The sequence below is a fragment of the Rhinatrema bivittatum genome, chromosome 9, assembly GCF_901001135.1.
Source record: "Rhinatrema bivittatum chromosome 9, aRhiBiv1.1, whole genome shotgun sequence".
NCBI classification, from domain to species: Eukaryota; Metazoa; Chordata; class Amphibia; order Gymnophiona; family Rhinatrematidae; genus Rhinatrema; species Rhinatrema bivittatum.
In genome coordinates, this window is record NC_042623.1 from 196,165,245 (window position 1) to 196,181,500 (window position 16,256).

General features: G+C 43.6%; 1 protein-coding gene across 7 annotated transcripts in view; it reads right to left on the reverse strand.

Moving 5' to 3' along the window:
• Positions 1-12,063: 12,063 nt before the first annotated feature.
• The window catches only part of PID1 (phosphotyrosine interaction domain containing 1), a 267,723-nt gene continuing 263,530 nt past the window's right edge, over positions 12,064-16,256 (reverse strand). For all 7 annotated transcript variants that reach the window (XM_029616374.1, XM_029616377.1, XM_029616376.1 and 4 more), the window contains one exon: positions 12,064-14,069. In XM_029616374.1, the coding sequence (XP_029472234.1) occupies positions 13,593-14,069 (477 nt within the window). In that variant the 3' untranslated portion in view covers positions 12,064-13,592. The remainder of the gene's footprint in view (positions 14,070-16,256) is intronic.

Here is a 16,256-nt window from a genome sequence, read left to right on the forward strand (position 1 = left end):
ACGTACTTATTGATTTTATTGCTTTACTTTATTTTTTTTATTCCTGGACGGGGCCGGGGCCGTCCGGGAGGCGTTCCCCGCCCCCCCGCGAAAGGGGTGGGGGATGCGCCGAAACCACCCCCGGTCCCACCGAACCCGCCGCCGGGTTGAATCCTCCAGGCGGACTGCACGCACCCCACCCGTTTAACTCTTAACGGTTTCCCGCCCTTTTGAACTCGCTCTTGAAAGTTGTTTTCAACTTTCCCTTACGTACTTATTGATTTTATTGCTTTACTTTATTTTTTTTATTCCTGGACGGGGCCGGGGCCGTCCGGGAGGCGTTCCCCGCCCCCCCGCGAAAGGGGTGGGGGATGCGCCTAAACCACCCCCGGTCCCACCGAACCCGCCGGGTTCAATCCTCCAGGCGGACTGCACGCACCCCACCCGTTTAACTCTTAACGGTTTCCCGCCCTTTTGAACTCGCTCTTGAAAGTTGTTTTCAACTTTCCCTTACGTACTTATTGATTTTATTGCTTTACTTTATTTTTTTTATTCCTGGACGGGGCCGGGGCCGTCCGGGAGGCGTTCCCCGCCCCCCCGCGAAAGGGGTGGGGGATGCGCCTAAACCACCCCCGGTCCCACCGAACCCGCCGGGTTCAATCCTCCAGGCGGACTGCACGCACCTCACCCGTTTAACTCTTAACGGTTTCCCGCCCTTTTGAACTCGCTCTTGAAAGTTGTTTTCAACTTTCCCTTACGTACTTATTGATTTTATTGATTTACTTTCTTTTTTTATTCCTGGACGGGGCCGGGGCCGTCCGGGAGGCGTTCCCCGCCCCCCCGCGAAAGGGGTGGGGGATGCGCCGAAACCACCCCCGGTCCCACCGAACCCGCCGCCGGGTTGAATCCTCCAGGCGGACTGCACGCACCCCACCCGTTTAACTCTTAACGGTTTCCCGCCCTTTTGAACTCGCTCTTGAAAGTTGTTTTCAACTTTCCCTTACGTACTTATTGATTTTATATATTTACTTTATTTTTTTATTCCTGGACGGGGCCGGGGCCGTCCGGGAGGCGTTCCCCGCCCCCCCGCGAAAGGGGTGGGGGATGCGCCTAAACCACCCCCGGTCCCACCGAACCCGCCGGGTTCAATCCTCCAGGTGGACTGCACGCACCTCACCCGTTTAACTCTTAACGGTTTCCCGCCCTTTTGAACTCGCTCTTGAAAGTTGTTTTCAACTTTCCCTTACGTACTTATTGATTTTATTGATTTACTTTATTTTTTTATTCCTGGACGGGGCCGGGGCCGTCCGGGAGGCGTTCCCCGCCCCCCCGCGAAAGGGGTGGGGGATGCGCCGAAACCCCCCCCGGTCCCACCGAACCCGCCGCCGGGTTGAATCCTCCAGGCGGACTGCACGCACCCCACCCGTTTAACTCTTAACGGTTTCCCGCCCTTTTGAACTCACTCTTGAAAGTTATTTTCAACTTTCCCTTACGTACTTATTGATTTTATTTATTTTATTTATTTATACCGGCATTGCATCCGCTGTAGGCTTCCCTGGTCGGTCTTGTGCATTTGAATAAACGGAGAGGAATTTGTAGGTCGATAATGGTGTGTTGGTGAATGATTTTTTATATCAAGGTGATGGATTTGTAAATGACTCTGAACTGAATTGGTAACCAGTGGAGGTCTTTTAGGACTGGGGAAATGTGGCCTCCTTTCCTAGTGTTTGTTAGTAGACGGGCTGCTGCGTTTTCAACCATTTGGAGTGGTTTCGTGTATGAGGAAGGGAGTCCAAGTAATGTAGAGTTGCAGTAGTAGAAAATGAGGGCTTGGAGGATGGTTCTGAAGTGTTTGGCGTGGAAGAGTGGTCTTATCCTTTTTTAAACTTGCAGTTTATAGAAGCAGTCTTTGGTGGTTTTATTGGGGGGCCACTACCGGCCTAACACCGTCCGCCGGCTGATCCTCCATCAGAAGGACTTGGGCCCCCGAGCGGCGCTGGGGAGCCGGTCTTCCGTATGCCACATTTCCAGCGCCCGCCGGACAGGCGGGGATTCGGCGCTGGGCTCTTCCCTCTTCACTCGCCGTTACTGAGGGAATCCTGGTTAGTTTCTTTTCCTCCACAGCTTGTGTCCCTAGGTGGACCCTGCGGGTCGGTACGGCAAGAGCGGTATTCAAACAGCAAGCAATGGGGTATGAAAATACAGACCCCTGTGTACTTACTTGGTATAGGTTTTGCTAGGAGTAAGAATTTGTTGAGGATAATGTCAGTTTCTTAATAAGATCTCATGCTTTGACTGTTGAGGAGATTAGTGATGGCTTGTAAGCTGTTGTTCCAAAGTGCGATGGCTTTGTTAATAGATTCTGTTATGGGAATAAGAATCTGAACATCGTCTGCATAGATGTAGTGAATGAGGTTGACTACTTAACAGTTGGCAAAGGGGAAGGAGGAAACGGCGGGGGAAACGGCGAAGCTGCTGCCGGGGGGGGGGGGGGCAATAACACGCGCCGGAAATGGTATTTAACCTTAGATGGAGTTTACCACCCACTTTGGCCTGCATTCCCAAACAAACAGACTACGAGAAAACCCGGTCCCGGAGCGCCGGGGGCCGCTCCCGGCCTAACACCGTCCGCGGGCTGAGGCTTGATGAGAAGGACTTGGGGCCCCGAGCGGCGCCAGAGAGGCGATCTTCCGTACGCCACATTTCCCGCGCCCGCCGGACGAGCGGGGATTCGGCGCTGGGCTCTTCCCTCTTCACTCGCCGTTACGGAGGGAATCCTGGTTAGTTTCTTTTCCTCCGCGGCTTGTGTCCATAGGTGGGATTGACCTCTGTCCTAGAATGATGTGCCTCTTCATCCAGGCCTAGTGTTCCTACTGGTGTTTTAAGTCCATTGCTGTGCCTGCCTGTTCATCCAGACCTTGTGTTCCCACACGTATTATTATTTCTGAGAGATCTTCCAATTCCTTTGTCATTTTCTGAAGTGCATAAGTAGGGTAGCTAAATGAGGAGAATATTGGAGGGGCGAAGTTCCATATTGAAAGCTGAGTAGCTTTACTTATCTAGTGAAAGTTTGAAGGATCAGGGAAGGCTTGTAAGAATAGCCAAGTTTGTTAATAGATTCTGTTATGGGAATAAGAATCTGAACATCGTCTGCATAGATGTAGTGAATGAGGTTAAGACAAGTTAACAGTTGCCAAAGGGGAAGGAGGAAACGCCGGGAGGGGGGGCTATAACACGCGCCGCTGGAGCAGCGGGCCACCTGCCCCCCCTGGGCCTTCCCAGCCGAACCGTAGCCGGTCGCGGCGCACCGCCGCAGAGGAAATGCGCCCTGCGGGGGCCGGGGCCGTCCGGGAGGCGTTCCCCGCCCCTCCCCCACCCCCCGCGAAAGGGGTGGGGGTGGGGGATCCGCCGAAACCCCGGTCCGACCGAACCCGCCGGGTTGAATCCTGCGGGCGGACTGCACGGACCCCACCCATTTACCTCTTTACAATTTCACGCCCTCTTGAACTCCCTCTTCAAAGTTGTTTTCAACTTTCCCTTGCGGTACTTACTTATTTATTTTATTTATTTAAGGTTTTTTTATACCGGCATTCATGAAATCGTTCACATGATGTCGCTTTACAGAAAACAGGGGTGCAAAGAAAACAACCTATAACATAAATACACGTGGTGAAGAGATGCAGTTACAATTAACTGGGGCTATGAACTGGGAGTGTAAGAAATAAAGAGGGATAGAGGAGGTTAATTATATACATGTGTAGAATATAAAAATATACAAGAGTACATTACAAATATGGCGTCCAATATATACAGCTTCTGAGCTGAGAATTTATTGATGGTGTGTGTTAGGTGCAGTTCGGGAAGGCTTGCCTGAAAAGCCATGTCTTGAGTCTTTTCCGAAAGGTTAGGAGGCAAGGTTCATTTCTGAGATCTGGGGGGATGGAGTTCCATAACGGTGGACCTGCTGTGGAAAGGGCTCAATCTCTAAAGGTGCTGTGATAAGTGGTTTTGGAGGGTGGAACAAGGAGGCATCCTCTGTAGGCTTCCCTGGTCGGTCTTGTGCATTTGTATAAACGGAGAGGAATTTGTAGGTCGATTATGGTGTGTTGGTGAAAGATTTTGTATATCAAGGTGATGGATTTGTAAATGACTCTGAACTGAATTGGTAACCAGTGGAGGTCTTTTAGGACTGGGGAAATGTGGTCTCTTTTCCTAGTGTTTGTTAGTAGACGGGCTGCTGCGTTTTGAACCATTTGGAGTGGTTTTGTGTATGAGGAAGGGAGTCCAAGAAATGTAGAGTTGCAGTAGTCTAATTTGGAGAAAATGAGGGCTTGGAGGATCCTGGTTAGTGTCTTTTCCTCTGCGGCTTGTGTCCCTAGCTGTGATTGAACTCTGTCCTCGAATGATGTGCCTCTTCATCCAGGCCTTGTGTCCCTAGCTGGGATCGACCTCTGTGCTCGACTGCTGCGCCTCTTCATCCCGGCCTTGTGTTCCCACAGGTGTTTTAACTCAGTTGCTGTACCCATTCTTCCGGGCCTTGTGTTCCCACAGGTGTTTTAACTCAGTGGCGGTGCCTGTTCATCCAGGCCTTGTGTTCCCACAGGTGTTTTAACTCAGTGGCTGTGCCTGTTCATCCAGGCCTTGTGTTCCCACAAGTGTTTTAACCTGGTTGCTGTGCCTGTTCATGCAGGCCTTGTGTCCCTAGCTGGAATTGACCTCTGTCCTCGAATGATGTACCTGTTCATCCAGGCCTTGTGTTCCCACACGTATTCTTATTTGTGAGAGATCCTAGGCTCCAATTCGTTTGTCATCAGCTGAAGTGCGTAAGTACAGTCTGAATTCACTAGACGCCAACGGAATTCACTAGACGCCAACGATATTCACTGGACGCCAATGTAAACACCGGGTACACACAACTCTAGGGGTGGACCCGTTCCAGGGAGTCCTTCCCTGAACAAGCATGAGGGTGGAGGTGGGCTTTACTGTACACCCACCTGACGGACCATGCCCATACCGCTGCCAATATTCTAGCATGCATCAGAAAGATGCTGGCGAGCTACCAGTGTTTTAACCTAGTTCCTGTGCCTGTTCATGCAGGCCTTGTGTCCCTAGCTGGGATTGACCTCTGTCCTCGAATGAAGTGCCTGTTCATACAGGCCTTGTGTTCCTACTGCTGTTTTAACTCCATTGCTGTGCCTGCCTGTTCATCCAGACCTTGTATTCCCACACGTATTCTTATTTCTGAGAGATCCTCCAATTCCTTTGTCATCTGCTGAAGTGCGTAAGTACCGTCTGAATTCACTAGACGCCAACGGAATTCACTAGACGCCAACGATATTCACTGGACGCCAATGTAAACACCGGGTACACACAACTCTAGGGGTGGACCCTTTCCAGGGAGTACTTCCCTGCACAAAGGAAAGGGAACTCTCTCCTGGGCCAATTGATAAGAAAACCACAATTCTGCAGCCAAAAATAGGCTGGAAATCCTTCCCCCATTGACTTTAATGGGCGACATATGTACATATACCCAACTCATTAGATTTTTTTTATGTCCATATTGGCCGCAAGTGGGACCCACTTTCGGACATAAGAAATATGAACATAAAATTTTGCTCTGCACATCCCTACTAGGCACTCTATTGTAGCTGGATTATAGAAAAACCAGATTATGCATGGACAGAAACAAATGACTTGGGCACCAGGACAGAGGATAATTCTCTACTCTGAATTATGATCAAGCTTTAAGGGTTTAATTGTATTTTTTTTTATACTAGAAAAAAATTATTGAAAGAAAATCCAGGCAGGGAAACTGAACTTCTGAGTGCCCGGTCAACTAAGAGTGAGCTTTTTAATTAGCTGGCTTCCTCTACGGTTGCTGTGCCACAAAAGCAAACTGTTCAGAGCCAAGGAATAAATATTCATCTTTAGAATGAATATGATGGGAAACAATATTCTAAGAAGAAACAATTTAATTTTCTCAAGGGCTTTCTTGGATGCATGAAGGAAATTCTGAGAAAAATGTATGCCTTCCTCAGAACGCCCTTTCACCTGCAGCCTTTAAGGAAACTGCGTGGAAAATGTTTAACCCATGTGCTTCTAAGAGCCAAGATCCGGGAACCATGGGAAAATGTGAGAGAAAGGTCATCGCTGAAGAGTGAAAAAGAAACACAAACCGTTACAAACTGAAATTGTCAAGTAACAGAAAGCTAAAAAATAGCTATCAGGACAATAATCACCTAACGTGCCCACATACAAATTCCAGACCTTCACATGTTTACTCAGCTGATACGATTGTGAACATGGATAGATCTAGAAAGGATTAATCATTGATTTGGCACACATAAAACACACTTATTTATTGTTGGCTCTGATTTAACTTTGACACTTTTTACACACAATTGTATGAGCGGAGTGAGTTGTGAATGTTTTGATTTCTTTTTTTTTTTACATTTCTATCAAGAACCACTATAAGATTTATATTACTTCATAACATTTATTTGTAACATTCTGTTACCTCAATTTGGAAAGGTAGCAATTTGAGCTGTAGACTAGAACTGGGGTTTTTTGTTTGTTTTTTTATTCTTTAGATCAGCGGTTCTCAACAGGTGTGTCGCCACACTTCCCAGTCCCCCCCGCTGACCCAGCTGCTTCCCCTGCCCCAGCGAAATAGGAATTCATCTTCTGCCCGGGCTTAAAATGCTGATACAGCCTGGGCAGAATGCGGCAGGAGAGCTGGAGTCAGCGGCACCAGCAGGGTTCTTTATTCCCGCCCCCGCGGCCCCGAAGAGGAAGTGGATGCGCAGCGGTCGCACGCGCAGGAAGAAGAGGCCATTCTGGTGCGTGCATCGTCAGGTCGAAGAAAAGAAGAGAGGTGCTGCCTGAAGAAGGAGCAGTGCGGCTCGGAGCACAAGAGGAACGTCGACCCCCGCCATGGATGGGGCTCCTTTCTCGAGGCTGGGCTGTAAGTGGAGGAGGCTGCTGCTGCCTCTAGTTCGGGAGGGGGGAGAGAGAGAGAGAGAGCAAGCAAGCATATGTTTGAGATCCTGTGTGTGTGTGTGTGAGACAGCATGTGAGTGACTGATTGGGAACCTGTATGTGTGTGTGTAAGAGAGTATGTATGTATGATTGAGAGCCTGTGTGTGAGAGAGATAGGATGAATGTATGAATGAGAACCTGTATAAATGTGAGAGAGATCATGTGTATGTACGATAAAGAGTCTGTGTATGTAAGAGAGAGAGAGCATGTGTGTCTGTGTGATTGAGAGCCAGTGTAGATGAGAAAACATGCGAGTATGTAATTGAGAGCCTGTGTGTAAGTGAGAGAGATCATATTTATTTATGATAAAGAGCCTGTGTGTATAAGTAAGAGAGCCTCTGTAGATGAGAGCCGGTGTAGATGAGAGAGCAAGTGAGTATGCGATTGAGAGCCTGTGTGTATGAGAGAAAAAGAGAGAATGTGTGTTAAGTGTGTGAATAAGTCTATGTGTGTGAGAAAAAGAGCATCTTTTTCTCACACATGTGTGTGTGTAAGGATGAAACGACAGACAGCATGTGTATAAATGTGTGATTAAAAGCCTATATAATTGAGAGAGAAAAAGCATGTGTATATGTGAGTGACTGAGAGCCAGTGAGAGAGAGAGCGCTTGTGAGTGACAGAGAGGAGAAAGTTGCAAGCAAACCATCCCTCCTCCTGCAAATTCAAAATAATCTCAGGGGGCCTGGATATCAAACATTCCCAGGTATGCAGGGTAAAGCATTTTTTTATATTTATTTTTCATCATTGGGTCTTTGTGTCTGCTATTTTGAAATATTTTATTGGTATCTAGAAATTTTTATTATGAGTTTTTAATTATTGGATATTCCATTCATCAGCTATTTTGAAATCTGTTCTTTTTGTTAGTATAGTTTTACTGCTATGGTTTTTATATTTCTTGATTTGTTTTATGAGGACTGGTAAAGTCGCTCTTTTTCCTTTGTTACACTGCATACAGCCTCTCTGGCTTGTTGCAGTTTCCAGTTCAGTTTTTGTCTGCATGTTTCTAGTAATGCTTTATGGTCTCTTTATTCTTTGTTAGGTGAAGGTCTGCACATGTGACTGAGGTGAGGGATTCTGCTGGCGTGTAGTTTCTGTGCAGGGCTCTATAGCAGCCTGGCTTGGTCCGTTTTTCCTAATAGGAGATGCATTGGTGTCTTAAGGCCTGGTATAATATTTTCAGTGTTGCCTTTTCTTAGGTAAGGTGGTTACTGTTTAAGGGCTGGAAATTGGTGCTGTTTTGGTGTGGGATGTTTACAGTTTATGCAATTTCTGTTCAGACAGAATACGTATCTTTTCCTTGTGTCATTCTTAACAATAGAAATAATACTGGACCTTTATTTTTTATTTCCGTCGTGAATTGTAATGAGCAGAGTGTCACACGTGAGTGTGGGCTGTCAGGTGTGTCACGATGGGGAAAAAGGTTGAGAGCCACTGGTTTAGATAATGCAGAAGTATGTTTTAAGCACATTTCTTTCATATTTCCCCCCCACAGCTCTCTCATGTCTTGATTTCCAAGGCTTTTTTCCTGTTCCCTTATTTTTATCTCCCTGAACAATTTTAAGACAGAATGCCTTACACCAGCAAAATATTTGTGAGCATCAGCGAGTGGGATAGCTGAAAGCCTATAATAAGAGGACTGCCTATTGCTTTAAAGCTTGCGTCCTCCATCTATCAAAAGGGGGGGGGGAAAAAACCACGTTTTACATTTCGGAGTCAATGCAATCTGCGGTAGTAAAAGTTCTATTATTTCGCAAGCTTTTTCTTCAGAGCCTTCAGCCTGTTTCAATAAAATGTTTTACTGACACAGCAAAATAAAATGATTTTGAATCTTTGCACACACATATATGTGTGTAATTACAATTTATCTATAGAGGCAGTATGTGGTATATTTAAAGGTACATTTAACAGAGATGTGCATGCACAAATTAGCAGATGTGCACGCAAAAAGCGCTTAATCGCATTAGAGCTATTTTATAAACCTCGCACATATGCGTACAAGTACTGGTGTGCAAATAACTTTGTTCGTGTAAAAAAAGGAGCGGTTTAGGGGCAGGTCAGGGGCGTTCAGGGATGGGGGCCAACATTTACATGGATAAGTTGCAATTTTATAACCTGAGAATGCAGTGCGCGGACAACTGTTACCTGCGCATATTTCCTTCTGCTATTTATCAGATCTAAGTCAGAATACAACTTTTTATAGCCAGAAACTGACTGGCTGAGGGGTCTGGGTAAACTGAGGGGAGTGCAGGCTGAAGAACCAGTGGGGTCTTGATGACCTAGAGATAGACTGGCCAAACTGGTGGACTAATTGGTTGAACTGGAAATTCCCTTCATGTGCACGTTTTAAAATGTGCCGACTTGTGCATGCAAAAGCAGACAAGTCCTAAGGAAAAACACACAAATAGGGGCAGATTTTCAAAGGGTTACGTGCGTAAGATACGCACGTAACCCCCGGAAAGCTGCCCCTGCCTGGCTCGGCGGTGCGCACAAACCCCGGGACGCGCGTATGTCCCGGGGCTTGCAAAAAGGGGCGGGGCCATTTGCCGCTGTGCCTGGGATCGCGGGCCGGCCGTCGGCCGGTGTAACTTCTTCAACAAAGGTAAGGGGGGGGGTGTTCTAGGTAGGGCTGGAGGGGGCGGGTTAGGTAGGGAAAGGGAGGGGAAGGTGCGGGGTGGTGGAAAGTTCCCTCCGAGGCCGCTCCGATTTCAGAGCGGCCTCGGAGGGAACGGAGGCAGGCTGTGCGGCTTGGCGCGCTCAAGTTGCACAATTGTGCACCCCCTTGCGCGCACCGACCCTGGATTTTATAACATGTGCATGGCTGTGCGCGCATGTTATAAAATCGGGCGTAGATTTGTTCGCGCCGGGTTGCGCGAACAAATCTGCGCCCGCACGCAGGTTTTAAAATCTTCCCCATAATGTTTCCTCATTTAAATGCTTAAAATCAGGGGCACAAACACACACAAATAGGTGTATTTTATATAATGCATGTGCACTTGCATGGTCAATATAAAATGTATGCACATGGGCTCACACCCGCCAGCTTGTCTTAAAGTTACCATCGCTGTCATAAACTATATGTTTTTTCAAACACAAAGCCTGGGCAATCAGTGGGAAACCACAGCTGTATTATATGTATGTATAGTATCATTCCGAAGAATTTTTTGTGAAATGTTTGCTAAGCCACTTTTTAATTACAGATGGAGGTAACCAGATGGTTTCAAGTGCATTTTTTAGTTCTTTAGCAACACAGCTGAAGTATGTTTTGTGTAATGTGGCTCAAAATCTATTTGTGCAGTACAAAGAATGTAAACGTCATGCTATCATTGCTTGAAAGTCCTCTACTGGATCACATTTTTTTTTTTTTTATGTTAAAATCATTCTGAAATGCAGAGCTCCCATAGCTGTCCTAGTCCTGGAAACCACTGGATTCTTTGCAGGGTTTTGATGCCTTTTATTGGGCCAACATTTGAATTGTTCAAAAATGATGCTGCACATGACATTTGGAGACCACATCAGTTCTTTCTTAACGTGGTCTCCAACCCTAATGTACAAAATTATTAGAACTATCACACAGAGAGAGAGAGAGAGAGAGAGAGAGAGATAAATGAATGCAAAGTTAACAGACAAGATAGTTGATTAAGGCACATTCTAATTCATTAATAACCAATCAAATCTAAGTTGGCCATCTCATATCAATCGCTGTTCACAAGCTACAGCAACAGAGAAGGCCAATGGCTTTGGATATTACAAAGCAAGGCTCATTTATCAGACTTATTTAGATGAAAAGCAGAAACACAGACCAATAATCTAGCTGTAAATGGTACTTTTTATATATTTACGTAGATTAACGTGGCAACCATGCAACCTTACTTCGCTAAAAAGTGAAACTATTCTTCAAGGGATGAAACATTTTCCAATATTTATTTTCATGGCAATTAGGCTACTGGAAGGATGACGGCGCGGGTCGCTTTCCCTTGGTTTCCATGTGAAACCATGGAGCTTTTCTGTAACACAGTGAACTTCAAAGAAAACAGTAGGCGATTCGGATAACTTTCATCACAGCCAGTATAATCAAAGGCATATGTTGCAGTACAGGCATGCCAAAAACTCTGGGAAATCTTTATAGTCTTAAATTTTGATGCATTTTGATGCATTATTGATCTTTCAGTTATTCATCACTGGCATATGAGAGGAGGTTTATCAGTTCATAATTATTCAAACCTAGGTAATCAGACTATAAACTACAATATCTTGGACTATCAGGAACTTAATCTCCATTTTCTATCATGATCATGGATGCAAATCTGATAGAGCCCGTCCATGGGCTGATGTCTGGATAATAGGCTATGCCTGGTTTTTCAACCCCTCTCCAATCATGAAATCCCAAAATAATCTTTTTTTTAAAAGCTCTCTATTACTGTACATTACATGCACTAACTTCAAACATAATTTAGGACTTTAGTGAGATGATGCAAATCTAGGGTCAGACAACCACAGGGATTGGCCATCCCTGGTTTATACAAGTCCAAACTATTTTTTGCTGGATAGTCTGATGTTAAACAAGTGTTTCAACATAAAATAATTGGAAGGTAGGAGGATTTTTAAATGTATTTCAAAAATGATTAACATGCAAATTAAATTAACATTTTAAATGGAAAAAATGACGTTCAATTAATAGCTTAAATTATTTCATACAAAATATACGAGTCTAATGGAAAAGGAACGCCTCCATAGCTGTGCCTGTATCATGCTTAAAGCGTACTTAACCCATGGCGGCAGCGGCATCATCTACTTCCATCTGTTTAATAGAGGATGGAGCTTTCTGATATGCATGGTCTGTTTAGACGTAATAGGCAAAACCATAATTTGTGGTGAAATTAAAACGTCACACTGCTAGCTGTGAACTATGTGTCTGTGGAAAACTTCTTCCTGTCATGCCCTGCTGATCACAATTGGACTTTAAAAAAAAAAAACAACAGATACTGACATTAAAACACACAAGGGCATTTTCAGTGTAAACGTGAAGCTGCATTTTCACTACAAATGGAAGGTAAAATCTTTTTATTTGGAGCTTTAACTCAAGTATATCTTTATTAAGGAATGAATGCTGGTGAATAATTTACACATTTTAAAGCAGCAAGCATATTTTTTTTTAAGAAGTGATAACCCTCTGAATATTTCCATTCTTGATTTCAATGCTTTATTAGTCAGACCCACTCATATATGCACACATACACATTACATACCACCCACATATTTCAAACTATGTTTTACATACACGCTCACATACATACACAGAAATACAGCCATCTGATTTTCACTTAAGGCTTCTTGTAAGGTCCTAGAATGCAAAAGATGACCATGTATAAAACAAATCATGCAAAGAAAAAGGATTACCTGCAAACCATCAGCAAAATCTATTCTTGGCCTTAAATACTTTCTGAACAGGAAAACACAGGCCTTTTTTTTTGTTGTTATTAAGGCTATTTGCACAGAAGAACATAAAGCTTGGGACCAGAAATTAAAGCTGTCTTATGTCTTATCTATGGATCATAAAAACGTTCAAACGAGTTCTTCAGTATGACCTCTATAAGAACAAATCACTCTGCCCAGACCTAGCAGGAAACAAGTTATTCATTTTGAAGAGAGATACTGTGATTTGGTTTCCATAGTAACTCAATTCAGATTTTTTTTTTCGCCAATGCCAACTTTGCAAGCTTACAAACGATAGGCTGATAATGGGGATTGTTCTGTAATTAAATTACTAACGCTTTCTGAAGCTAGTCATGAATCACAGACCTACCAGTTATAGGTCAATGATCTATACATCAAAAAACTTTCAAAAATGAATAATCTATCAGGATTTTTATTAAGCATGTAGCTAACAGAGCTGATTTACTATACTGTATCATTAAGGATTTTCCCTTTTTATGATTACATCATGCACTGTGTATTCTTTATTGTTCTAAAGAAGGGAAGCAGAATAAATGATGCTAAGAGGGAGACTGTTGGATGCATGTACACTAAGAAATAGATAAAATGAATACAATAAAATAGTATGTGATATTGCGTACATAAAAGCTTCCTCCTTAACCTTAAATCAACTGTAGAATATCAGGTTCTTATACAAGAGGCAGTGTAGATTTTTGATCAGCTCAACCATGCATATGGGGTACAGTTGGTCAAGTGACGGGATTCTCTCTTCTTGAAAACTTTAATATTCTACTTCTTAACGAGTATGAGTATTAGTATTGGTCCCCAACCATGGCTCTACCATGAAAGTCGTTTGCCAGGTTTTATAAGGCAAAAAAGGAATGAATCAACCACCAATGGTAAGTCTGAACAGGCCAGAAAAAGGAAGGAAAGGAGAGAAAATCTCATTCTCACATTTACAGCCTACCAGCAGCAGAGTTCAAGGCAATAATTACTTTAATGATGCACATTTTCAGGAACTGAATTGTTCTTGATTTAGAAATCTGGTCTGTGAAGAGTTTGGCAGTCGTTTTATTTCCAGTTTGTAGTTTTGCTTATACATCTATTGGCTTCCGTTTCCCAAGACCTTCGCTGAACCAAACTCAGCCGTCATCAGATTCAAATTCCTGAGAGACTTCTTCAGATGAGGTGCTCCTGTGAATTCGGCCATCACTCTTCATGCTCTGGAACGTCTTCTTGAAAGCCTCCATCATGGCATGGGCAAGCTTCTTGGCCTCCAGTTTGCTCTCACATTCTACGGCGTGGCAGTCCATCTGGAAGCTCAGGTCATCGTTGATCTCTCGATAAACCCAGGCAAAGATATTGGGACTCACGTTGTGATCGGCCGTGCAGTATGCAATGCGTGCCACCTGAAAGGTATCCATGTGGACTGTGGCTTCTCCTCGGAGATCCAGCTGGTGGAGTCGGACTTGAAAGGGACGGATTTCCAGGAGAGCGTTGGCAGGAAAAACATCCTCTCGAGCAAGGGTATGCTGCTTCCACAAATCAATGACTGGTTGCTCCGTACAGCCTGATGAAAACTGCATTCCTGTTGTCGACACCTTACCCAAATATGTAACCTGTAAAAAAAAAAAAAAAAAATTAGATTTAATTTATTAACTACTGTTAAAATGTCAGCCCTTACCCTTCTTTTAGCCAGAGCATATTAAGGGGCTAAGTGGGGGCCAGGAAGGGTGGTCCCTGGCCCCTGCATATGTTTACAGGGAGTGAGAAGCCCAGCCAGGTAGGCCTGTGCACCAGGCTCAATATTTATAGCAGGGAATGGAGGTCACAGGAGCCCAAGAAGACCTTGGCTGGGACCAACTCAGGCCCAGAGTTGAATTTTATAGGATGGGAAGGTGGTTAGAGGGCCACAGGGAGGACCTATTATTTTCAATACAGGAAAAAAATACAAAAATACCAGAACATTTCTGTGGGAGACCTTTTTGAGTTCATTTCATTTGGAACAAACCGCAAATGGTCTCTTTCACTGCATTTTTGGCATTCGCTTTAAACAGATGCACATTCCCTAATGTACATAAAGAATCTTGCACAGAGATTTCCATCAGAATTATTTCCTATAGGTTTTATATTTATTTTTTTATTTTTATTTATTTGTATTTTTCTATACCGGCATTCACGGAGTTCGTATCATGTCGGTTTACATAAAACAAGGGGTGAGAAATACATTATAACGTAAATAACTAATAACATAAGAGTATACATTAAAAAGTAAAACAAGTGCATGGAAGAAAAAAGTTACAATAAAACGGGGTCATTCTAACTGGGATTAGAGTTAGAGGAAAGATAAACAGTTTAACGAGAAGTAAAACATTGTAATGATTGGTAGATAGAGACTGTTTCAGTTTAATAGGAAATGATCAGTAATGCTGCATTTGATGGTAGTGAATCTTTATATGAACGACAGGTTTTAAGGTTCAAGTAAGACAAGAATAAAATGCTTATTTTCCCCTTTCATCTGCCCAGAACAATGGTCTGTGTTGTAGTCTGTAGGTACTTAAATTTTGTAACAAGACCCTTATGGCAAATCTGGGGAGGGGTGGCAGAATATTTGCCATTTGTTACCTTAGTATTGATCTAGGTGACTTCTTTATAATACTGAAGGTTAAGGTTTATCATCTTTTATAAATGTACTACGTGTCAAAGAGACTGTCGTTCATCAATGACCATTCAGTGCAGCTTATTTGCGGTTCTAACCGTTCCCCGTGTTAATATACACATATGCAAACTGTATATATTGCACATATACAGATGCATTGTGCTATTAATTGTATATTGCGGATATACTATTTAAATGCATAACATGTATAACATTTACTTATAATCAGCCCTTTTGATGCCCTTAATCAGATTGCTGCACAACAAATCACATACAGTAACAATGAATGCCCATCCAAAAAAGCTTACGATCTAAGTGGATAAGTAAGGCAATGGGATAGGAAGTGCCTGCCCAATATCACAGCAAGCGTCAAAAGCAGGGTTTGATTTGAGATGTTCTCAGCCTATTCTTAATAGCAAAACAGGAGCGTTACTGCATGAATTATATCACAGCAATCAACACAAGTATGTTCTCTGTTTATTTCCCGACACCCTACCCCCATCTGGTAATATTGTTAGTTAAAAATATACCGAAAAAGGTAGTCAAATGGATTATTGTACACCATCTTTTTTTTTAATTTAAAGAAGTGAATCTAAACTATATAACAAGCATTTATATTTTGCCATTACATTGATTAAAAACCTTTGATTTTGCAAAAAAACATTCACCAATCTCTAAAGAACTAGTGAGGACTTTGGTTTAAATTGTCATTACAAAGACAGCATCTTCAAGAACGCAGTGCCCGCTAATCACGGGTGCAGAAAAGATTCATTACAGGATTAAACCCAGCGACCGGGCTAATAAACTTGCCACCTGTCTGTGATGAACTGAAGCAGATGTGCATGCAGATCTGCTTTTCACCTTTCTTTTTTTGCACTCACGCAGAATGTTCAGGCTCTGGGCTATTTATGTTCCATGCTACTTCTTTAGTCAGCTTGACTTTGAATATTACATTCAGAAAAAGGATTTACTATTATCTTGTAACTCCCCACCACTATTACATGCGACAGTCCAATGTCAGGCAGGATAAGTTTAAAAGGTGCGTGCATGAACCCATATAAGCATGTACGGTTATGCTCAAAAGTTTACATACCCCCGTCACAATTTTTAAGATGAGCAACATTTTAAGAAACCACGAGTGATCAGA